We start from the raw sequence: 21,742 nt of genomic DNA on the forward strand, positions 1-21,742 counted from the left end.
TGGGGCATAGGAGGGCAGCAGGCTCCAGGCGCTCAGATCAGGCATCCCTGCAGAAATCTAGCCAGGTGACACCCCCTTCGGAGACACCCAGCCCCCCTCCAGCCCCTCCTGCAGTCAGGGCACCATTCCAGGGAAGAGAGAGCAGAGAGCCAAATAAATGGGCTGGATCCTCCCTCCTTGTGGCTCAGTGTCAAACCACATGCAGTGATGGCGACTCTGCCCCAAAGAGGAGAGGGTTCACTTGCAGGGCAAGAAGAGTTGCCCTCTCCACAAGCCAGCTGGCAGTGCCAGGACAAATACTGGCGTATTTTTCAGGGAAAACGGAGAAACCAGCCAAACTGAGACGGATGAGAGCTCTGGGCGATGGGCCTTGTCTGTTTAACTTTGTGCCTCCTCCACAGATTTGCTGAATCCCGACGCTGTGGCCATCCTCGCATCCCTTGAGAGCAAATCCCATAGTTTTAACTGCGCACACTTATGACTTCTGCAGAACCGAAGTCTGCCTATTGCTGTGGGTTTGGTGGGAGGGGTCAGTCTGGATGATGCCCTGAGTCCCTTCCAATTCTCGGGATTGTAAGATAACAAGAACATCAGAAGAGCCTGCTGGATCAGGCCAATGGCCCATCTAGTCCAGCATCCTGTTCTCACAGTAAAATAAAAAAATTCCTTCAGTAGCACCTTAAAGACCAACTAAGTTTTTATTTTGGTATGAGCTTTCGTGTGCATGCACACTTCTTCAGAAGTGATGCACACTTCTTCAGTGATACCCTAAAGCAGTGATGGCCAAACTTGGCCCTCCCGCTGGTTTTGGGACTACAACTCCCATCATCCCTGACCCCTGGTCCTGTTAGCTAGGGATGATGGGAGTTGTAGTCCCAAAACAGCAGGAGGGCCAATCACTACCCTGAAGGGAAACCAGTAAACAGGACCGGTGCAGAGCACAAGAAACTTCTCCCCTCCTGCAGTTTCCAGCAAGTGGCTTTTTTTTTGCTGTGCATGTAAAAAGGAGAATGTAAACTCTGCTAAGTAAAGAAACTTGCTAACGCAAATTAGGAAGGATATTATTAAACAATATATCCTCTCCTGCCACCCTGAACATTCCAGTGTGTTCAGAGAGCCAGTGTGGTGTAGTGGTTAAGAGCGGTAGACTTGTAATCTGGTGAACCGGGTTCGCATCCCTGCTCCTCCACATGCAGCTGCTGGGTGGCCTTGGGCTAGTCACACTTCTCTGAAGTCTCTCAGCCCCACTCACCTCACAGAGTGTTTGTTGTGGGGGAGGAAGGGAAAGGAGAATGTTAGCCACTTTGAGACACTCCTTTAGGTAGTGATAAAGCGGGATATCAAATCCAAACTCTTGTTCTTCTCTTCTTCTTCCCACACTTTGGAACTCCCTGCCTATTGACACCAAGCAGGCAACCTCCCTGTGCTTTTTTTGGTGACTGCAAAAAACATCCTTCTTTAGACAGGCCTGTCCAGATGTTTGGAAAGTTGATGTGAACTTTACATTTTATTATTTTAAGTTTTAGTATGTTTTAAACCATTGTTGTAAATTTCGCTTGGTTTTATTGTTTTTTCCTTTTGTAAACCACTTGGATGTTCTTGCTGATTATTATTATTATTTTTATAAAAAAACACACAATCAAGTGATATATAGATTTTTGTGAAATAAATAAGAGCTGAGAAAGATTCCTACCCTGGAGCACTGGACAGCCTTTGCTGCCAGCTGAGCTTGATAAATCAATGGTTGCACACGTCTTCCCGACAATTGCTGGGGGTAAAAGATGAACAAACCCTGGAGAGGCCTTTTGCCTTATGGGGACCCCATTGGGGTGTCTGGCTGGGCAATGGGAGAAAGAGGGTACTGGGCTCTGAGGGAGGTGGGGGCACTCAGGTCTGATCCTTTAAAGCCCTAAACGGCCTCGGTCCAGTATACCTGAAGGAGCGTCTCCTCCCCCATCGTTCTGCCCGGACACTGAGGTCCAGCGCCGAGGGCCTTCTGGCAGTTCCCTCACTGCGAGAAGCCAAGTTACAGGGGACCAGGCAGAGGGCCTTCTCGGTAGTGGCACCCACCCTGTGGAATGCCCTCCCACCAGAGGTCAAAGAGAATAACAATTACCAGACCTTTAGAAGGCATCTTAAGGCAGCCCTGTTTAGGGAAGCTTTTAATGTTTGATGGATTTCTGTATTTTAATATTTTGTTGGAAGCCGCCCAGAGTGGCTGGGGGAACCCGGCCAGATGGGTGGGGTATAAATAATAAATTATTATTATTATTATTATTATTATTATTATTATTATTATTATTATCCTCTAAGGCCGTTACAGATTTAGTTCTGGTTGGTTCCTGCTCTGCTGCCTCCCCCGCTCACATTGCTTTATTTAGTTAAAATAATCATTTGGTGAGAATCGTACTGTTGCACACCCAGCTGTGCGTGAATCTTTTTTCTTTTCTGCTGCAAAATTCATTTTTAAAAATTCATTTACTCCATAAAAATTATACACCGCTTGACTGTAAAAAACAAAACCCCTCAAAGCTGCTTACAAAAAGACAAAACAATAAAATCAAGGGAAACAACAATGCTTTAAAACATACAAGTTAAAATACTAAACTGGATTAAAAGTCACATTATTACCTGTATTTTTTTACATATGGAAGCACCAACTGACAATGCAACAGTGACACCCAGTGGCGTGAAGCAGAATTGCCGGGTACATATGGATCTCAAATTATATACCGTAATATGCAAGATCACGCTCTTTTCGAATCCCAAGCAGGAATTAAGATTGCCGGAAGAAATATCAACAACCTCAGATATGCAGATGACACAACCTTGATGGCAGAAAGTGAGGAGGAATTAAAGAACCTTTTAATGAGGGTGAAAGAGGAGAGCGCAAAATATGGTCTGAAGCTCAACATCAAAAAAACCAAGATCATGGCCACTGGTCCCATCACCTCCTGGCAAATAGAAGGGGAAGAAATGGAGGCAGTGAGAGATTTCACCTTCTTGGGCTCCTTGATCACTGCAGATGGTGACAGCAGTCACGAAATTAAAAGACGCCTGCTTCTTGGGAGAAAAGCAATGACAAACCTAGACAGCATCTTAAAAAGCAGAGACATCACCTTGCCGACAAAGGTCCGTATAGTTAAAGCTATGGTTTTCCCAGTAGTGATGTATGGAAGTGAGAGCTGGACCATAAAGAAGGCTGATCGCCGAAGAATTGGTGCTTTTGAATTATGGTGCTGGAGGAGACTCTTGAGAGTCCCATGGACTGCTAGAAGATCAAACCTATCCATTCTTAAGGAAATCAGCCCTGAGTGCTCCCTGGAAGGACAGATCGTGAAGCTGAGGCTCCAATACTTTGGCCACCTCATGAGAAGAGAAGAATCCTTGGAAAAGACCCTGATGTTGGGAAGGATTGAGGGCACTAGGAGAAGGGGACGACAGAGGACAAGATGGTTGGACAGTGTTCTCGAAGCTACGAACATGAGTTTGACCAAACTGCGGGAGGCAGTGGAAGACAGGAGTGCCTGGCGTGCTATGGTCCATGGGGTCACGAAGAGTCGGACACGACTAAACAACAACAAAAACCAAGAGTCACGACCCTGCTCACTAGAGTTGATCGGGATCTTCATGCATCACCCACAAGCACCCACAGCAAAAGTATCAGCCTCTCTGCTTCGCTTTGGCCACAAAGCCTGGCTGAACACGAACTTTAAATGGTAAATAACTAATCCACTTGAATTAATTTTGACCTTATTATTGCATTTAAGAACATAAGCACATGAGAAGAGCCTGCTGGATCAGGCCAAGGGCCCATTTAGACCAGCATCCCGTTCTCACAGTGGCATCCAGATGCCACAAGAAGGATCCAAGCACAGGAGCAACACTCTCCCCTCCAGCAGTTTCCAGCAACTGGGATTCAGGAGTATCCCTGTCTCTGACTATGGAGGCAGAGCAGAGCCATCATGGCTAGGAGCCATCTATAGCCCTCTCCTCCTCCATGAATTTGTCCCATCCTCTTTTAAAGCCTTACATGTTGGTGGCCATCACCTCCTGTGGGAGTTCTGCAGTTTAACCATACGCTTTGTTTTTGCAGTCCATGGGACTCTCAGGACTCTCCTCCAGCACCATAATTCAAAAGCATCAATTCTTTGGCGATCAGCCTTCTTTATGGTCCACCTCTCACTTCCATGCATCACTTACTGAGAAAACCATAGCTTTCACTATACGGACCTTTGTCGGCAAGGTGCGGTCTCTGCTTTTTAAGATGCTGTCTAGGTTTGTCATTGCTTTTCTCCCAAGAAGCAGGCATCTTTTAATTTCGTGACTGCTGTCACCATCTGCAGTGATCATGGATCAAACCTATCCATTCTGAAGGAAATCAGCCCTGAGTGCTCACTGGAAGGACAGATCCTGAAGCTGAGGCTCCAAGACTTTGGCCACCTCGTGAGAAGACTCCCTGGAAAAGACCCTGATGTTGGGAAAGATGGACGGCACAAGGAGAAGGGGACGAAAGAGGACGAGATGGTTGGACAGTGTTCTCGAAGCTACCAACATGAGTCTGACCAAACTGCGGGAGGCAGTGCAAGACAGGAGTGCCTGGCGTGCTATGGTCCATGGGGTCATGAAGAGTTGGACACGACTAAAGAACAACAACTTCGTTTTATCTTCTGACATTCAGCTTCACGGGTTGTACATGGGTTCTAGTGTTCTGAGAGGGAGAGAAACGTTTCTCTCTCCACTTTCTCCCTGCCGTGCATAATGCTGCAAACTTCTATCACGTCGCCCTTTTCTCTAAACTTTTGTTGTTGTTGAGTCGTTTCCGACTCTTCGTGACCCCACGGAGCAGAGCACACATGGAGAAGACCGAATCCTAAGCACATCGACTCAGGAGCATGGAATTGTAGAGTTGGAAGGGATCCCTCGGGGTCATCTAGCTCAACCCACTGCAATCAATCCCATCCTCGTCGCCAGTGTTAAGTTGTACGTAGACATCGCAGTCGACACAGTGATTTCTTCAAGAAGCTTGCTTTTTGAAAGCTGGAACAGAACTGCACTGCTGAACCAGCCTGCTTTTATAGAGGCTGGCTCAAACAATGTATCAAACATAATTCAAAGTTCCCTCCTAAAATTCCCTCCTGCCAAGGACCTGAGGGAAAACTCCAATACATAACAACAGCCACCTCTGGGTGGGCTCGAACCAGCAAACTGAAGAAGTGTGCATGCACACGAAAGCTCATACCAATGACAAACTTAGTTGGTCTCTAAGGTGCTACTGGAAGGAATTTTTCTATTTTGTTTCGACTACGGCAGACCAACAGGGCTACCTACCTGTAAACAGCAAACTTCTGGTTAGCAGCCAGATGCACTGACCGTCCCTCCCCATCCCTTGTGCTGCCCCCCTGCTGCCCCTCGGGTAAATCCCACTGCTGCCTACCCCTATTTGGAACAACGGCAGCTCTCTATAGAAAAACAACATTAATGTCGGCGGACAAAAAATAAAGGGAAAAAGGCGAACTCGTTTCCACTTTAAGGGCCGGGAAGGTACCATTGTGCTCTGTCCGGGGGACGCCGCTGACGTCACCCGGCCGAGAGTGCCTGAGCGCGTGGAGCGTACCAAGCGCGCCCCCCTCCGGTGAGAGCCCGGAAGCGGCTGCGGCTTCCAGGAGCTCCACGTGGGCGCTGCAACCATGGAGGTGCGGGGTAGCGGCGGCGTTGACCAGAGCGGAGCCCCGGAGGGTGAGCGAGAAGGTTCTTCGGCCCCCGTTTCCCAGAAGGAGCCTAAGATGGGGAGGCTGAGAAGGGGGCGAGGCAGCTGCAGGGAGGGTGGAAGCGGAGTGGAGCCTCCATGTGCAAGGGCAGTGTACCTGCGGAGGGCGTGGAGCAGAAGGGGCCTGTAGTCCTGATGCCAAAGGGCCTGCAAGGTCTCCCTGATACTGGGGGCTATTTACTGACCTCTTCAATCTCCACCCCTCCAGGACCGTTGCGTTTTGAGTGCCCGGAGGAGTTCGCCGCCAGCCCGTTTGCCCCTGGGCCGCCCCTCAGCCCCGAGTCGCTCCGGAGCCCCTCGAAGCAGCTGGTGCTGATCAGAGCCCCCGCTAACTTCAGCCCTGAGAGGTAGGCATGTTTGTGTGCACGTGAGCGTGAGCAAGCTCGGGAAGCCTCGGGTCACCTTTCCCCAACCCGGTGCCGTGCAGACGTGTTGGACTACAACTCCCATCAGCCTCAGCATCACAGGGCCACACTGCTTTCAGCTGAGGGGGGTTGTAGTCCTGGGCACCAGGTTGGAGAAAGCTGCCTTAAGGTGGGGGTGTTGTTGTTGTTGTTGTTGTTGTTAATTCAGTTTATTAGTCACCTTTTTTGACCACTCGAAAGCGACTTGCAATATTTTCGAGCAAAGAACAACCACATACATATGTTAAAACTAACCTTTAAAAAAATCTAAAAGACAACAATTTTAAGTCAAAGGCCTGGTTAAAAAGGAATGTTTTTGCCTGGTGCCAGAAGATATGGAGTGATGGTGCCAGGGGAGCATTCTGTGAGGAGCCACCACTGAAGAGGCCCGGTTCTCGTGTTGCCATCCTGTGGACCTGTGGGAAAACGAAGAAGGGCCTTGGATGATGATTGCGGGGTCCGGGCTGGTTCACATGGGGAGAGGCAGTGCTTGAGGCATTGGGGTCCTGAGCTGTGTAGAGCTTTGTAGGTCAAAACCAGCAGTACCCTCCAATCGCTTTTTTCACTGCTTATACAGGGAGTGTGCAGGGTCAGGTCTGGTTGTTCCCAGGTTTTGCAAATACAGCATTCGCCTGTACAACCAACATCCTGTAAAGTAATACCTTTTAAAAGCTTTGTTGCATCTGCTTGTGTGTGGAAATGCATCTGTGTCCTCTTCCATGGCTAACTCTCTCGACATGTTCCTTGATTCCTGCCCCCCAGCCTCGAAGGCCACACCGTGCCCCTCGTGGGCTTCCAGATTCTGAAGGCACCGCAGTCTGATGGGACCCAGAAGGTCTACCATGTCCAAGCGACTCCAGGGGAACGGGGCAGCAGTGCCCGGCTGCTCGTCCCATCAGGCCACCTGGACCTCCTCACCTGCGCACCCCCTTTCAGCAGCTCCCTGACTTTTTGCGAGAGGTATGGGGACCCCGGTGCCAACCAGGCCCTCTTCCCCGTCGCAGCCAGACCGGCCCCCCAGATCCCCGAAGGACTCAAGCAGCGCTTCCTGCCTTTTGGGGGCTGTCCGAAGCGGCCCTCTCCCCTGCAGGAAGTTGCCGAGGAGCCCCCCCGGAAAAAGAGAAAAAAGAAACGGACCCTCGAGAGGGTGGGGGACCCCCAGGAGCACCCCCTGGTGAAGCAAGAGGAGTCCTGGGCGAGTGGAGATGTGGAGGCAATTTCCGAAGGGCTGGTGGCTCGAGTGGAGATAGCCCCTGAGGAAGGGGCTGGGGAGGAGGGGCGCAGGAGCAAGAAGAGGAAGAAGGAGAAGAGGAAAGAGGAGGAGGGAGAGATGATGGTGGCACCCTCCGAGGCTGAGCCCAGGTCCCACATAGGGGGTAACGGCAGCCCTGAGGTGGGGGGGAGGGCTCCACATAAGCATAAGAAGAAACGGAAACATGAAGAGGAGGCAGCTGCAGTGCCGACTGCCTTGGTGGGCCCTGCCTGCCTCAAGACCGAGCCGGGGAGGGAGCCGAACAGCCTGGGGGCCAGCCCCCAGGCCTGCCTGGCACAAGTCAAAGAGGAGCCTGAGCTGGGCCTCCTCAAGAAGAAAAAGAAGAAGAGGGAGAAAGCCAAGGAGGAACGGGGGACGGAGTCGCTGGAGCCCAGCTCTGTGAAGCAGGAGCTGGGGGGTTGGGGTGAGTTGGAAGTCCCCTCTGGGACACCCGGAGAAGGAGGAGGGGAGCAGTGGCAGGGGGAATCCTCTGAGCTCAGAGCGGAGGAGCTCAGCCAGAAGCATCACAAGAAGAAGAAAAAGAAGCACAAGGGGGAGGAGGAAGCGTCATAGAAGGACAAGCCGGTCAAGCACTAGCCAACGAGCGAGCAGGAATGAAAAGCTGCTTCCCAGCTCAGGTCTGGGACACCTTGCAGAGGGAGGGGACAAAAACTCCTGCCTTGTCTTGAGCACAATGCCCCCCCCCCACCTACGCGAACTCTTTACGCAGCTTGTCCGGTTGCTGCAGGAGATGGAGATGTGAAGGGATCCCTGGTGCTCAGAACCTTATTCATTTTCTGCCTCTGGATTAGAGAAGAACCTAGGAGTTGTGAAGCAGGAACCAAACTTTTTCAGCAAAGCTGTTCCCTCTGCCCAAGAAGAATAAGGGAGAATCATGGGGTTGTTTTTTTTGCCACACAGTGTTGTTTTATTGCAAAGTGGGTGGGGAAGAAGAGAAATATTGTTGGCTGGTAGAAAAATAAAAGGTTTTGTCTCCTTCCAGGAGGTTGTGCTGCTCTGCCGGGCTTCCTCAAGGCTCTGCAAACAACTGAGTTTTTGAGCTGGAAGGTTTGAGGGGTGGGGGGATGTCAGCCAACAGACTTGCAGACTACGTGCTCCTGGTCTTCTCATCACAGAGGCCCCTGCTCACTTGGAAGCTTTGAGGAACGGCTGGTGCAGGACGTCAAAGAGCCTTCTGGCCTGGAAGAAAAGGGGTGCCAGTGAAAATTTGGAAGACAAATGTTCATTGTGTGTAGGTGGGATAGGTGGTTGTGGGGATTTCCATTGGTGCTGCTCTGCAGGGACCTGGGAATGGAAAAGGAGGCTCTTTCGGTCACCCTCTTTCCCAAAGCAGTCTCAGCCCTATGAGACCCCGAAGCCTTTGGGGAGGGGCCATTGCAGATCAGTGGCAGAGAGTCCTACGCTCAGTCAACAGTACGGATGTCTGAAACCCTGGAGAGCTTGCTGCCAGTTAGACTGTCTATTGTGGTGTCGGGCAACTTCTGCTCCTATTTAAATCAGCTCTGTGTTGAGAATCGTTGAAGAATGGGGTGTTTACTTTTCAGGATAAGGCCCCCAGCTTAGGTGCTTGCGCCCTGAGATGCCTCTTACCAGCAGCAGCCTCCCAGTCATTGCATACTTAGTTTCCCGCAATGAAATCCCAGACTCCCTTCCAATCTTAAAAGTTACTTTTGTGATAGGGCCCACAAGGGTCCTCGTGGCTATACTGCAGCTGCATCGCCCACGGGAAATGCTGCCTAGGCTGCAAATACAGCCGTTTTGCACTTTCGGTCCTGAGGGCGAGAAGATTGAGGCCTCAAAAGTAGTTCCTGGGAGACCTTGCAAAGTAAAGGTAAAAAAGGTAAGGGACCCCTGGACAGTTAAGTTCAGTCAAAGGTGACTATGGGGTTGCGGCGCTCATCTTGCTTTCAGGCCGAGAGAGCCAGCATGACTAAACCACTTCTGGCGCAACGGAACACCATGACAGAAACCAGAGTGCACGGAAACACCGTTTACCTTCCCGCTGCAGCGGTACCTATTTATCTACTTGCACTGGTGTGCTTTTGAACTGCTAGGTTGGCAGAAGCTGGGACAGAGTAACGGGAGCTCACAACCGTTATGCAGATTTGAACCGCCAACCTTGCAATCAGCAAGCCCAAGAGGCTCGGTGGTTTAGACCACAGCGCCACCTGCGTTTCTGTGCGCTCGGTTTCCATCACAGTGTTCTGTTGAGCCAGAAGCGGTTTAGTCCTGCTGGCCACATGACCTGGAAAGCTGTCTGTGGACAAACACCGGCTCCCTTGGCCTGAAAGCGAGATGAGTGCCGCAACCCCGTAGTCGCCTTTGACTGGACTTAACCGTCCAGGGGTCCTTTACCTTTTTCCTTGCAAAGTACCTGACTACGACAATGTGGCAGGCCTCGACCTCCCACAAGCCGACGACAATCAAACTATTTGTGCATTGGACAGCTGTACCTTTTGGGGCCCGATCCCTGGGCACAGGGACAGATCCTCCTTGGAAGCTTGGATGATGCTATGCAGCGACTACAAGGCAAGAGATGGACCCAGTTAAAAAAGCAGGTCTAAGAAGGAAGAACAGGGCTTAAGAGTTCACAAAGTGTTCTGCAGCAGGGCTGGGGAACCCTTTTCAAATCTAGGGGCCATGTTCCCCAGGAGGGACCAGAGGCCAAGGCAGGTGGAGCTGTGGATGCAAATACTACCTTTGTACAGTAAGCTAGCTGCTACAGACGCCCACACCCCTCTCTGCCCGTCCAAAGAAGCATTGCAGCATTCCAGCCTGGCAGAAATGCTCAAGGAGGGATTGAGGCAGGGCTGATGGGCAGTAGGGGCTGGGGAGAGATCTGAAGGCCAGGCAGAAGAGGCTTAGAGGGCCACATTTAGTGCCCAGGCCTAAGGTTCCCCAGCCATTCTGTAGGAGGGCCACATGGAGTGTTTCCAAATAGGCGGTGCCCTGAGCCTATTTTTTTAGCACTGAAGCAGTCCTGTCCACCCAGAATATCTCATTTCTGGGATTAAAGGGAAGGGCTTTTGGGTCAAAGGGCATAGGCTGCTTCTCTTGAAAACTTCCCCCCTCCCATGCCAAGGTAAGTGACTCACTCCAAAGGTGGAGAGCAGACTCAGGGTGTCTGTCTTGTTCACCGATTTCACGCTGGTCAGGCAGTCTGTCACCTGCAGTGAGGGAAGGAAGACAGGCCGAGCATGGGATAACTCAGTCAGTAGAGCAGGAGGCTCTTAATCTCAGGGTCGTGGGTTCAAGCCCCATGTTGGGCAAGAGATTCCTGCGTTGCAAGGGGTTGCGGTAGATGGCCCTCGAGGTCCCTGCCAACTCTGATTCTATAAAAAAGCTCTGCAGCACCTGACCTGCCAAGCTTATGGTTGGGTGTTTCTATTCATTTTGCAAACTTCAGAGAGGAAGGAATGTAAGTAGCATTTCAGGTGCTTTCAGGAAAAGCGTGTGAGAGAGATGCTTGGTTTTAGAGATGGCAAAGAACAGCAGGGCAAAGGGTGATCTGTCATACATGTAGCGGTCAAGGACTTATGGCCACTATCTCCTTAAAAATAGAAGATTAACCTATAGAACAGTGCCGCCTTCTTCCCATTTCCATCTGGGGTGATTTGGATGACAGGCATGAGAGGAAACAGATGCTGACAACCTGTAACCCAAGTGGCGGAGTTGAAGTGGGCTCTCTGTGTGTGAGGGAATAAAAAGGGGGCAATTAGCCACTGGGGTAGATGAGCCTGATCTAGGCCTGGGGCTCCCTAGCTAATAAGGCTGAGGCTGGTGGGAAGGAGTTTCTTACTCTCGACAGGTAGTCCTGGTCCACTTTCTCCTTCAGCAAGTCGGCCGGCTTCTGCTCGTAGGCTTTGTAGGTTTCCAAGTAGCGTCCTGCTTCCTCTGGGCTGGAGAGGGGAAAGAGAAGCCAAAGGGCTCTGCAGACCCACCTCAGAACACAAGCACCCCCTGTTTCGTGAGCAAAGCTGGCCAGCCCATTTCATGGTTGCTTTTTTTTTTCTCCTGGGGGAAAAAAAATCTAATCTTTTGACAATGAGGACTGGAAACTTAGGTTCATCGAGTAGTTGACAAGCTGGGGATTCTGTGCGTGGTGCAATGTGTGTCACCACCTCGACAGGGGAGGGGAGGCAGGTGTCGTCTCGCAAGATCTTGGGGGCTGGGAAATGCTTTCCAAAAGGGAGCGTCTCATTCCCTAGATCTTTGGAGCAATGCAACTGCAATACCCCCAGGGGCGGGATGGACAGCCTGCCTCCTGACACACAGGAATCCACCCTCTGCCATGGACTCTAGCAGCAGAAAAGGCTTTGTGATGGGAAGAGGGAGGCTGAGGGCTGGATCGAGAGGAACCTCGCTAAGCACACAGACCAGCCCCTGAAGGAATGCGGACACCTGCCATTTTCTGGGGCAGAGCCAATTCCAGGTCCTGCTGCTAGAAATCTGGCTTTTTAACCTGGATTTGCATCCAGGATCTTCTGCACACCAAGTGCTTGCCCTGCTGCTGAATCCCTGCCCCTTCCAAACTACCTTGGCCAGAGCTAGACTGCATTCAGGCCAGTGATTGAGAAACTGGGAACTTCCTCTATGCTGTTGCTTCGAGTCTCGGCAGACGCGCCCCTCCCTTCCCCAGTCTTTGGTCCTCACCTCCAGGCCAGGATGAGGGTGCAGTCAGCGAGGATGCAGATCTTGGCCAGCTCCTTCAGTGCCTGGTGTGGGTCTTTCTAAAGGGAACAAGGAAGCAAGTTGGGAAGATGAGCCACACAGGTCTGGAGGGGGCAGGGAATGAGGGGTGTCTGTGTGGAAGGGAGGGAATCTGGCTGCTGCATCAAAGCAAAGACCCACCCAGCCCAGCATCCCCTTTTCAGGTGGAACATGAAGGGAACCATTCACAATTGGTGTCTCGGGATACCTCCGACGTCACGGAGAGGGAAAGAACACAAGAAGTGCCTGCTGGATCAGGCCAAAGGAGGCTCATCTAGTCCAGCATCCTCTTCTCCCAGTGGCTAAATACCCCAACGAACCTAGGAAACTAGATAAGACTGCCTCTGGGCCTGGAGGAGCCATAAGGACATAAATACCTGGCTGCTGGATAAGGCCAATGGCTAATCTAGTTCAGCATCCTGTTCTCACAGTGGCCAACCATATACTCCAAAGGGAAACCCACATGCAGAACCTGAGCACAAGATCCCTCTCCCTTCATTGCGGTTTCCAGCAACAGGTAGCCTGAAGCATTGCTGCCTCCAGCTGTGGAGCCAGAGTTGAGCCATGATTGATAACCTTATCTTCCATGAGTTTGTCCAACCCTCTTAAAACTATCCAGGTTGTTGGCCTTCACTTCCTCCTGCAGGGGTGAGTTCCACAGTTTAACACTGCTGCGTGAAGGACTTATTTTGGTCTGTCCCAAATCTTCCAACATTCGGCTTTGCTGCATGGCCACAAGTTCTAGCATTAGGAGAGAAAAACGTCTCTCTTACCTGCTTTCTCCGTGCCATGCGTAATTTTATAAGCTATCCTGACACACCTTGCTTGCCTTTTCTCTAAACTAAAAGAGAAGACACAAAGAAGTGGCTGCTGTGCTCCAGGGACTGAGAATAGGGGTTGGCGGATTTTGTGGAGCTGGCAGACCGAGCCGGAGGGAAGGAGAGGGCTGGAGTCGGAGGAGGTGAGGTGGTTCAAGGTTTCTCACCACATCAACCTGAAGCAGCAGCACCTGCAGCATGTATGACCTTCCGAGCTGGCGCAAGCGTTCGTGGATGTAGCCGGGGTTCAGGTTGTGGTACCGGAGACTGCAGGTGGCAGAGAGAGAGAGAGGGAGAAAAGAAACCATTCAGAGCAAGTTTTATTTTGTCAAAAGGGGTGCACCAACTCTGTGGGGGAGGCTGCCAGGCCCTTTAAATGGTCTTTGCCCAATCTCGAGGCACAGGTGAAATGTTACATTGCTGGAGAGGCCCCTTTCCCAGCAAAGAAGCTCAATGGTTCAACACTTGATTTGAAGGTGCTTTAGTGCTGCCTCACTGCCATGGTAACCCCTGATCTCTTCCGATCCCCGCATCCCTCGAACCTTTGGAAAGGATTTGCCTGTGTCGAAGGCTTAAACCGGTCCTTGCCCACCTAGTTGCAAACCTCACCACCCGCTGAAACAACTGAGTGGTGCAATGACGTCATGGAATGTTCACGACTATTCCAGCTTCTCAGAGGGGAAGCAGCCAACCACAATATGGTCAGGGCAGCTTCTGCCAGTAAGAAAGCGATTTTATTTATTTCTGTTTGTTTCATCACATTTATACACTGCTTGATTTTTTAAAAGTCCTTGACGCGGTTTGCAAAAATATAAAGCAGTAACATTCTCGATAGCAAAAAGCAACAATGATTTAAGACTTTGAAAATGTTAAAGTGATAGTCTAAAAACACATTAATTATCAAATTTATGTACTGCCCTTCCTCACAAGATCTCAGGGCAGTTCACAGAATAAAACAAAGTAAAAACACAAGTAAGTAGTTAAAAACAACAAAACAACAACCAAAGTATTTCGTTAACATGCTGTTGGCAAGCTCACAAATTCTGCTTCCAAACGATACCGAAACCATGCTTTGCTTTCTGCAATGCCAACCAATCATTGTCCCAGTAAAATAAATAATACACCCGCTACAGCTTTTGCGATTCCCCAGATTAAAACTCGCACCAGATTTCTAAACATCTGCTTGTCAAAACAAGAATTATTTTAGAAGAGCACAGTGAAGGATCTAGCCTCATGTCAATAGGCAGGAAGTTCCATAGTGTGAGTGCTGTCACACCAAAAATATCAAGTTCTTACAAATGTGGAAGAAGTATTATGCAGCACCTGTAACAGTGATATTTCCGCTCACTGAAGCGTTTGAGTATATGGGGTAAGGTGATCTTGTGGATCAGTTTGGATTAGAAAAGAAGCCTCGCTCAGGGGCTAGCAGTGGGAAGGGTTGTGTCCTCTCCATAGGAGACCAGGAAACCTGCAAGCTTTGGACTTGGGAGGCCCTAGAGGCAGCTGCCTGAGCACTTGGGGTGTGCTCAGATGCTTGTGTCTGCCAATTCTCACCTCAGGAAAAGGGCGCAGGTGCTTTGGCCCAGCACATAATCCGGGACAATCTCGCCAAACTCCCAGGGCACATTGCGGATGAACTTCAGGATAGGGTTCCCCCTCTGAGGAAAGAAGGGAGTAAAGTTGGGAGTCAATGGGTGCCAGGGTTTCAGATGCAGTCCGAGAGTGTAGAAGCAACTAGGATGTGGGGTAAGTGAGAGAGGAAAGTGGGAAGGCAGACACAGGAGGAAGGGGCTGTAAAGGAGAGGCATGAGATCTTGCTTCCTCCTGCCAAATTCTGCCAATGCCCTTTTGCATGGACACCTGGAATGGTTTTCTTGACAGCTGTGAGCATGTGACACTTTCAGATTTAAACTGGGGCTCAGCCCTGGAAGCAGTTGTGAATGCCTGGCCTGCTCATACAGAGAAGGTAGTCTCTGAACATCTGCAAAGTGCTTTCTCCTTGCCCCCTCAAAGGCTGCCAGATTGAGGAAGAATGGTTTACAAGCAAGGTGGGGTCTGGGGCTTTTCCCTCTGCGAAACTAAGCAGTGCTGTCCAATGGACAGAGTTTCTGGATTTGAGTTCAGGAGGTAGGGATTGGCTCCAATACTTCACATGCTCATGAGAAGAGAAGACTCCCTGGAAAAGACCCTGATGTTGGGAAAGATGGAGGGCACAAGGAGAAGGGGACGACAGAGGACGAGATGGTTGGACAGTGTTCTCGAAGGTACCAACATGAGTCTGACCAAACTGCGGGAGGCAGTGGAAGGCAGGAGTGCCTGGCGTGCTCTGGTCCATGGGGTCACGAAGAGTCAGACATGACTAAACGACTAAACAACAACAACAACAACAGGTCTGGATTGGAATTCATGCAAAGCCATGGAAATTTATGCAGTAAGCGCAGTCGGTTCCACACATTAGCTCTGATTCCGGCATTGCACGGGGTTGGAGTAGATAGCCCTTGGTGTCCCTTACAATTCTATGATTCACTTGAGATTTCGGAACTGCCCTGGGCTCTGTTTGAAATCAACCACAGCTTGACCTACCAATCTGGGTGCCACGTAACGCCAGCAGAATTGTCCAAAGGGGCAGGGGCTGAGAGAAGGGGAGGAGGAGTCCCTTGCCTGCTTGCCCACTCCCCTCTCTCACCTGACGGGGGCTGACGATGATGCTGTTGTGTTTGGTTCCTGGTTTTGGCACTAGGTTCAAGGGGAGTGCTCTGTCTTCCGTTGCACTTTGCACGACAGGGAGGCTCTTGTTTTCGGAATGTGGAGGGGGCACTCTTGGGAGAGCAGAGGCTGTGGCAACAGGTGCTCCTTGCTTCACCTGAGGAGTTGAAGAGGCCGCCACTTGTCCAACAACATAGTCTGCGTACGATGCGCCCCCTGGCACAACTGGGGCCTCGGAGGCTGGCGAGGCTGTGGCTGCAGAAGAGGGTTTGAAAAGAAGTTTCACCTGGAAATAGAGGGGGTGGGGAGAGAATGTTGGGTGACTGAGGAATTGATTTTGGCTCTGTTGGAGAGGAGAGACGGTGGCTTCTGTGAGGGAGGGAGCTCTGTGCATGTGTTGGGTTTTCAGTATGAGCATACGGGTGAAGATTATTTACTGATTATTTCATAAAAACAAACAAAGCTCATAGTGGTTGACAATGGGAATAATACCATAAAATTATCAGTAAAAACAACTTATTGTATCATTATAAAAATCAGCAATAAACCCAAAAGAGATTAAAACATGCACCAACATTCTGCATGCTCATTTTGCATCTCTGGGTAGGCTTGTCTGAACAAAAATGCTTTTAGTGTTCAGTGAAGGCATTTGCCGGATATCCATAGGCAGGGAGTTCCCAAGTGTAGATGCCTCCACACTAAAAATTTTGTTCTTACAAATGTGGAATGGGTATTATGTTGCACATGTAACAGGGCCAGTTCCACCAATCAAAGCTGTCGAGTGGGCACTTGTAGGGTAAGGCGATCTCGCAGGTAAACTGATCCATGCTGCAGCATTCTCACCCAGAGCGCATTGCAGCAATCCAATCTGGAACTACAGTGCATGAACTACAGGGGTCAGACTGATGTCCCGTAAGATTTTATTTGGGGGGGGGGAGGGGAATAGTCCTCCAAGAGGGATCTTCACAACCTCACCCAAAACCTCCTGTCGTACCGGAGCTATGTCTTCATCGTCCATCTTCACAGTGAACTTCTTCCTCCCTTCCAATGCTTTCTCAGATGCTGGGGGCTCCATGTCTCCAGTTCCTGGCAAGAGTCAAGAAGGTACACCTGAAAGTCTCTCTCAGTCTCTACCTGCTGCTGTGGGGTGCCAGTTTGTAGCCCTATGGCGGCACATGTGTTTTACAAGAGCAGAAGGCTAAAAGCTGGCACAGCACAGCTCTGAAAGATTCTCCTCTTATTTCACTATGATTACCAGCTGCCAGAATCCAGGAGGAATACCTTACCCACCAGCCACACATCCATTTCTCAAGCACAGAATCACAGAGTTGTAAGGGACCAACAGGGTCATCTAGCCCAACCCTCTGCAAGGAAGGAATTACTTGGGGGGGGGAGTCATTTTATGTGAGAAGCAGACCTAGGCATGGGGGGCAGGCTAGGAATTAACATAAATCAATAGTTTATATATGCAATTGCAGAAGGTCAATGAAAACAAGTTTATGTTTATGACAACTAAATGCTTTCTGCATTCCAGGCAAATGTGTTTTTGTCTTGAGTGAAAATTGCTGAAATGCTTTTGGCTGTGCATGCCACACGACCTGCTGGAGCAGGCACTGTTTGTTTAATCAGGACGTTCACTACTGTTACAAGGCCCTCGGCTTTCTCACCCATTAAATGGGAGCAATGTTCCTCTTAGGGTATGAGGGCAGCTGCCCTTTTGCTCCAGCTAAACAGGTCTGGGTGTGATTTGGAGTGGTTGGAGGAGACACTGCCTGGGAAAAAACCATAAAGTCTCTCGAGTTCTGTGGTGCAAGAAAGGCAGGATAGAGATGGACTAAACTATAACCGTGACTGAGGCCAGGGTATAAGAGCGTAGGAAGAGCCTGGCTGCTGGATCAGGCCAATGAATTGACCCATATTAGTCCAGCCTCCTTCTCTCAAAGTGGCCGACCAGATGCCCATTATGGGAAACCCTCGACAGGAAAAGGATAAAAAAGCATTAAAATCAGAATATTTGGGAGGGGGGCGCTCCCTCCCCAGCCTCCCTCTTTCAAATGCCCACAACTGTGAGCTCTTTGCAGGCAGGGACCTTCCATTCTGCTCTTTTGTCAATTAAAATTTATGTGTTGCTTATTATTGGGAAATGGGGAGGGGTCACAACCTCCAAACTTGGGTCTTGTCAGAATCACTATGGTAACGGGGAAACGCCCGTCCCTTCCCCTTCGCGCCGTCCATCATAAATTCTGCCTTTTGATTGGACGGCGAGGGCTCACCTGATCATGCGCATCAGCTCCCGCGGCTGGCAGCTGGCTCGTTCTCCGCATGTGGGCCTCTCTGGCTCCCGGACGATAGACACCGACGCCAAGCGAAGCGCAGAGCGGCCACCGAGTCTTCTTTAGCCGCCAATGCATTTAATCCGAATACAGTAGTGGAAAGGGGCGCGGGGCGGGCAACGCGTGAGGCGACGCCGAGGCCGCTCTTTCCGGCGGCTATCGTTTCCCGAGAGGAACCCGGATGTTTCTTCTTCCGGACGCTCTAGCCATGGGCACGCCTCTTCCTTCTCTCCCAACTCTATGGTTAAGAAGCCGCTAGTCAAGGCATTTCCTGTCTCTGTGGCGACTCCACCTCCAGAATGTTAAATATACATACGTATAAAAAAGCTCTCAAACATTTATTTCCCTCACAGTCAACTGACTCAGGAAATACTAATTTACACCCACTTCCGGTTTTAACTTGGGGCCCCGCCATAGACCCAATTAGGAGCCGGAAGTCACTCTATCCCCCGTCCTCTATGGCAGTCCGCGTTGGGCTTCCGCCGGAAGCGTCCCTCAGGGTGAAGCGGAGGGGGGAAGAGGTCTTTCGGGACTCCTCGCCCTGAGCCATGGCGCCCGAGGAAGCGATGCCGGAGCCTTCGCTTCCCGGAGCGCCTGCCTTGTCCCGCTCCTCGCTCCGGGTGTCCTTCGAGGAGGTGGCCGTGCGCTTCAGCCCGGGCGAGTGGGACCTCCTGGGCCCGTGGCAGAGGGCTCTATACAAGGAGGTCACGCTGGAGAACTACGCAAATGTTCTCTCTCTGGGAGGAAGCAGCTCCCCGGACCCCTCGGATCCTGCCTGGAGAGGAGAACCGGGGCAGTTCGAAGAAGTCCTGCGCTCCCTCCAGGTGGTAGTAAAGGAGGAGGAGGATGAAGAGGCAGGCCAGGCTCTGTGTTCGGTCGAAGAGAGGCAGCCGCAGAAGGAAAACGGCAACGGGGAGGCCAGAAGTTTGGCAGGTGATCATATGCACGAAGGAGGACCTTGTGCGATGCTGCCAGCGGGACATGAGCCCAGAGAGGCGAATGGGAACATTGCGCACAGAACCCAGAAGACGGGAGAGAGACCCTTTCGGTGCAGCCTGTGTGAGAAAAGCTTCAAATCCAAGTCAAACCTTACGGAGCACCAGAGAGTGCACACAGGAGAGGCCCCCTATAAGTGCGAGCTGTGTGGGAAAAGCTTCAAGCGCAATTCTGCCCTTACGGACCACCGGAGAATTCACACGGGGGAGACCCCTTATAAATGTGAGCGGTGTGAAAAAAGCTTCATGCGCAAGTCAAGCCTTACCGTACACCAGGTGACCCACACCGCGGAGAGACCGTACGTGTGCCAAGTGTGCGGGAAAGGGTTCTGTTACAAGGCAAAGCTTATCGAACATGAAAGAACCCACACTGGAGAAAGGCCGTATAAATGCTCAGAATGTGGGCAGAGCTTCAATTACAGCACCAGCCTTCAGGCACACCAGAGAACCCACACAGGGGAGAGGCCGTACAGGTGCTCAGACTGTGGCAAGAGGTATACTTCTCATTCCAACCTTAGTGTGCATCGGAGAATCCACACTAAAGAGAAGCCTTTTAAATGTTCAGAATGCGGGCAGAGCTTCTATTACAGAAACAGCCTTAAAGTGCATTGGAAAAGCCACACAAGGGAGAGGCCACACAAGTGCTCAGACTGTGATAGGAGGTATACTTCTCTGTCGGGCCTTGTTAAACATCGAAAAATCCACGCTGAAGGGAGGCCTTACAAATGTGAACAGAGCTTCCAGCTTAGCACACAGCTTACTGCACAACAGAGAAGCCACACAGGAGAGAAGTTGCACAAGTGCTCAGACTGTGGTAGAGGGTATAGTTCTCAATCAAACCTTGTTAGACATCAACTTGTTCACACTAACAAAAGGACTTTTAAATGCTCGGAATGTGAGCAGGGCTTCCAGTTCAGCACACAGCTTATTGCACACCAGAGAACCCATGAAGTGGTGAGGACATAAGAATGCTTGGCCTGCGACAAGGGTTCTGCTTCTCCTTTCAATCTTTTTTTAAAAAAAATCCTTTCAATCTTTTTAATCGTAAAAGAATGCACATTGAAGAGAGACCTTACAAATGCTCAAAATGCGAAGCCAGGCCTTGGGCGGACCAACATTCAATGTCCTCCTAAATGTGTTGTGGGAGGGTGGGGGCTTCTTGGTCTGCTTCTGCTTTTATTTTATGTATTTCGTGCTCTTATTCTGTATTTTAATGTTGTGAACCGCCCTCTGATCTTCAGATGAAGTGCAGTATAATAAATAAATAAATAAATAAATAAAGTAAATGTAATTCATAGGTCTGAAGGAGGCCCTCTCTTGCCTGCCTCTTTCCCTCCATAGGGAGCCCCCTGCTTCAGAGAGGAGCAGCAAGTTGCCAAGACACTTTTATTTTTAACAAAGCTTTTGAAATAACTGAAGGTATTTCAAAAAGGCAAGAAAGAGCAAAATGCTGCAACCCAAATGCTTTTTCCTTCCACCCCGCATTTATTATTGTTAGTATATATTTATTTATACTCACGATGGCTTACAGATAAAAAATAAGAACAGCTAAAAGCCTAAAGGGGAGAGCCAGTCAGTAAGAAAACAATTGAACATTAATAGAATTAAAACATTTTATAGAGACATCAACATGGCACCATTCTCCTCATTACAAGCAGTCATTCCCCAAAAGCCTGTTGGAATAAGATCTTGGCAGCAAGGAGGGAGCCAGCCTGGCTTCTCTAGGAAGGGAATTTCAAAGTCTAGGCCAGTGGTTCCCAACAGTTGGTCCGAGGACCCCCAGGGGTCCGCGAGCTATGCTAGAGGGGTCCGCAAGATGCTATTAGAATAAAAAATATATTTAAAAATATATTAAATATATTTCGTATGATAACAGATTTTTTGTTTTGGCCGCTTCCTGCATGAGCAGAGTCTAGCGCAAAACTAGAATTAGATAGAGGCAGTAGTTCTGCTGTATGCCGTTAGGTGGCGCTTTACAAACACTACTGTTTTGCAAAGAGGCAGCGCGCGCATTCTACTAACGCTCACCTCCCCAAGATGCTTTGCGTGCATCTGCTCCATTTGTGCGCTACTGCGCAGATACCCTGTCTTCTCCATTCCCCTCCCTCCTCCCTGGTGCGCGCTCACTTTTTAATTTTAGGATTAGGAATTAATGGGGGTCCTTGTCACAATACCGGCTCGATGAGGGGTCCTCGAGAAAATTTTGTTGGGAACCCCTGGTCTAGGCACTTACCTCAAAAAGCACTTGCCTCAGTTCTGAAACTCCATCTGAGACCAAGTCTGTTTGCTCTGCATGCAGTGTGCTCTCATCGGTGGTTTGGGAAACACTGTGCACATATTAGCCACAATCCATATCTATCATGTTTCTTACGAAATACTGCATTTTGATTTCACCCCCAACCAGCTTCAATCCAAACTGAGAAAATGACCTAGCCTGCATTTTTTGCCAGTAATGTACACAGTTGTAATCTAATCCCTGATTTTAAGGACTCTTCTACGACTTTCCCAATTGCCATTATGCAATCTATGGTGTGACTGCTGGAATACCACGTACAGTTCTGGTCGCCTCCCCTCAAAAAGGGCATTGTAGAGGTGGAAAAGGTTTTAGAAAAGGGCAGCCAAAATGGCCAAGGGTGATGGAGAGGCTTCCCCTATGAGGAAAGGTTGCCGTATTGGGGACTTTTTAGTTTAGAGAAAAGGCGAGCAGGTGGCGGCATGATAGAAGTTAGTAAA

General features: G+C 50.1%; 3 protein-coding genes across 3 annotated transcripts; 2 read left to right on the forward strand and 1 right to left on the reverse strand.

Annotated features, from left to right (window-relative positions):
- The first annotated feature begins 5,677 nt into the window (after positions 1–5,677).
- Positions 5,678–8,426, forward strand: POLR1G (RNA polymerase I subunit G). The gene is made up of 3 exons (XM_035117704.2): positions 5,678–5,739; positions 5,979–6,117; positions 6,937–8,426. Exons 1-3 carry the CDS (start codon positions 5,691–5,693, stop codon positions 7,997–7,999), a joined length of 1,251 nt encoding a protein of 416 aa, XP_034973595.1. The 5' UTR covers positions 5,678–5,690; the 3' UTR covers positions 8,000–8,426.
- On the reverse strand, positions 8,327–18,377 carry ERCC1 (ERCC excision repair 1, endonuclease non-catalytic subunit). The gene is made up of 10 exons (XM_035117718.2): positions 17,955–18,377; positions 16,676–16,767; positions 15,662–15,967; positions 14,530–14,633; positions 13,143–13,242; positions 12,101–12,177; positions 11,247–11,346; positions 10,543–10,614; positions 9,901–9,969; positions 8,327–8,626 (listed from the first exon to the last, which is right to left on the reverse strand). The coding sequence occupies exons 2-10, from the start codon at positions 16,754–16,756 to the stop codon at positions 8,573–8,575; spliced, it is 963 nt and encodes a 320-aa protein (XP_034973609.1). The 5' UTR covers positions 16,757–16,767; positions 17,955–18,377; the 3' UTR covers positions 8,327–8,572.
- Positions 18,378–18,440: 63 nt separating this feature from the next.
- On the forward strand, positions 18,441–21,717 carry LOC118086268 (zinc finger protein 501). The gene has a single exon (XM_035117690.2). The coding sequence runs from the start codon at positions 18,563–18,565 to the stop codon at positions 19,973–19,975; it is 1,413 nt and encodes a 470-aa protein (XP_034973581.1). The 5' UTR covers positions 18,441–18,562; the 3' UTR covers positions 19,976–21,717.
- The last annotated feature ends 25 nt before the right edge of the window (positions 21,718–21,742 follow it).

The sequence above is a fragment of the Zootoca vivipara genome, chromosome 6 (assembly GCF_963506605.1).
Source record: "Zootoca vivipara chromosome 6, rZooViv1.1, whole genome shotgun sequence".
NCBI lineage: Eukaryota > Metazoa > Chordata > Lepidosauria > Squamata > Lacertidae > Zootoca > Zootoca vivipara.

Excerpts from the sequence above, each read along its gene's own strand:
- ERCC1 (XM_035117718.2), bottom strand. The coding sequence starts at position 16,756 with ATGGAGCCCCCAGCATCTGAGAAAGCATTGGAAGGGAGGAAGAAGTTC. Across the intron at positions 15,968-16,675 it reads ACGATGAAGACATAGCTCCG|GTGAAACTTCTTTTCAAACC; the intron begins GTACGACAGGAG and ends CTCTATTTCCAG. Across the intron at positions 10,615-11,246 it reads ACCAGGACTACCTGTCGAGA|GTGACAGACTGCCTGACCAG; the intron begins GTAAGAAACTCC and ends CCCTCACTGCAG.
- LOC118086268 (XM_035117690.2), top strand. The coding sequence starts at position 18,563 with ATGGCGCCCGAGGAAGCGATGCCGGAGCCTTCGCTTCCCGGAGCGCCT.
- POLR1G (XM_035117704.2), top strand. The coding sequence starts at position 5,691 with ATGGAGGTGCGGGGTAGCGGCGGCGTTGACCAGAGCGGAGCCCCGGAG. Across the intron at positions 5,740-5,978 it reads CCAGAGCGGAGCCCCGGAGG|GACCGTTGCGTTTTGAGTGC; the intron begins GTGAGCGAGAAG and ends CCACCCCTCCAG. Across the intron at positions 6,118-6,936 it reads GCTAACTTCAGCCCTGAGAG|CCTCGAAGGCCACACCGTGC; the intron begins GTAGGCATGTTT and ends CCTGCCCCCCAG.